Raw genomic sequence first — 1,790 nt, 5'->3', positions numbered from 1 at the left:
CCGAAAGGTAAATAAAAGCCTTATATTTATACACAAATAGTTTTTTACAAAGGCCAAATCGGCCTAAATTTACAACAGCAAAAGAAAATGAAAAAGAAAAAACAAAAAGTCCTAAGAGGCTTGGTCTTCATCGGAGGTCGCATCTCCATCCTTGGGATCTTCTCTGTCTTCGAATTCACTTGAACTCTCGGAGTCTTCCTTAGGGAAGGCCAGCTTCCAGGCCCTGTCTTCCTCTACTCTGGCCCTTTCGATCTCAACCATGATATCGAAGCCCTAGGCCTGAACCCCTTCGAGGGCTTCCCTTCGAGCCTACTATTTTGCATGTTTAACCATGCCCTTGGCCTTGGCCTGGTTGACTTCGACATCAACCCTAAACTGGGCCACTTTAGCATCATCTCTTTTATTGGCCACGGTCACCTCGGATATGGCCACGACCACCTCAGATATGTCCACTTCGAGTTCATTGACCAAGCTTGTTTTATCAGAAACGACCAAATCCAACTGAGACTGAAGCTCCTCGATTTTCTCAACCTGCACCAAGGCCTTCTCTTTTTCAGCTTGGAACTGGGTTTCGCCTGACTCCAATTGCGCTTGGACGCATTCCTTTTTCGAGGCTAAGATGCCCATATTCTTTTTGAAGTCTTCAGCCTCGGCCTGTATCACATCTACCTGCGTCTGAAGCTGTCCGATTTGTTCGAGCCTCTGCCAGGCCTGCAGAATTAGATCATTAGTAGTTATCTCCAATTCATCTTCACTATAGTGAAGAAATCGAAATACCTGCTCGGCCATCTCGGCATGCTCATCCTGAGCCGTTACTAAATCGGCCTGGAGCTTCTCATTGAGAAGCTTGTAAGTATCATTTTTCTCATTGAGCTCCCGATCCTCAGCCTTGTGCTCTTCTGTGATTCGGAGGAAAGCCTCATGATGTGACACCGAAGCCTACAAATAAGAAATGAGATGTTAAGATTATCTACAGGTCCAAAGTTTAAAAGGAATAATGAAAGACTCTCGAAGTTACCCGATTCATAGTATGTTCGGCCTCATTAAACAATCAAGAAGCTCCTACCGCATTCATTATGACTTGATCTTCCTCGGTCACCAAAGATCGAAGGTAGCTAGCAATCCCCACGGGGGGAGGGGGGGAAAGAAAATCTGGGCATCCTCCGGGATAGAAAGCACTATATTCCACCTATGGTCGGGGTTAACACTTGGGGCCAGGAATCGGTCCACTAGTTTTTGGTTCGATGAAGAACCGGTAACGCCCGATGACGGTACTTTTTTCGGTACCGATAAATCACCAAACCCGGTGGCATCCTCTGAGGGAGCAGACTCAAACCCATCCAAGAAGCCATGGATATCGGTTGCCCCCTGAATACCTTCGTAAGAGCGACCTTCCAATGTATATGCCTCGTGGATCATAGCGTCCGAAATCTGAGGGGATTCAGAAATATCGATCAGTCCGAGATCGTCCCTCGGGATATCTTCCGCTTCCCGGGAAGCCTCGACCCCGGTCTCTCTCTCTCTCGACCATCTCAGCTTGGGGCAGAGTGGCCTCAACTCTTTCTGGTTCAGGAATTATGGCCATAGCTCCCTCATCAACCTCCGCCGATTCAGAGGATTTTTGTATCAAAACGTTAGCCCACACAAGGGATACTAGTTTGTCTTTCTCTTCTCCTTCTTCAGGCTTATCCCTTAATCGGGGGATCAAGTCCTAAGGTATAGCACCCACCTTGGGCTTGCGAGACTTCCTCGCCGGTTTTTTCTTTTCCGAGCCCGGGGAACTTAGAGCC

General features: G+C 47.7%; 1 protein-coding gene across 1 annotated transcript; it reads right to left on the bottom strand.

Moving 5' to 3' along the window:
• Window positions 1–312: 312 nt before the first annotated feature.
• Window positions 313–1,419, bottom strand: LOC138909178 (uncharacterized). The gene is made up of 2 exons (XM_070200363.1): window positions 1,288–1,419; window positions 313–939 (listed from the first exon to the last, which is right to left on the bottom strand). The coding sequence occupies exons 1-2, from the start codon at window positions 1,417–1,419 to the stop codon at window positions 313–315; spliced, it is 759 nt and encodes a 252-aa protein (XP_070056464.1).
• Window positions 1,420–1,790: the final 371 nt, after the last annotated feature.

This window comes from Nicotiana tomentosiformis, chromosome 4 (assembly GCF_000390325.3).
Source record: "Nicotiana tomentosiformis chromosome 4, ASM39032v3, whole genome shotgun sequence".
In the NCBI taxonomy this organism is placed as follows: Eukaryota; Viridiplantae; Streptophyta; class Magnoliopsida; order Solanales; family Solanaceae; genus Nicotiana; species Nicotiana tomentosiformis.
Note: the sequence above shows the minus strand (reverse complement) of the source record. Positions and strands in the feature narration are given on the sequence as shown.

Bases quoted from the DNA above. Each gene is read 5' to 3' on its own strand.
- LOC138909178 (XM_070200363.1), bottom strand. From the start codon at position 1,419: ATGATCCACGAGGCATATACATTGGAAGGTCGCTCTTACGAAGGTATT. The intron at 940-1,287 runs GTACCGAAAAAA...TCTTATTTGTAG, and splicing joins CCGGGTTTGGTGATTTATCG to GCTTCGGTGTCACATCATGA.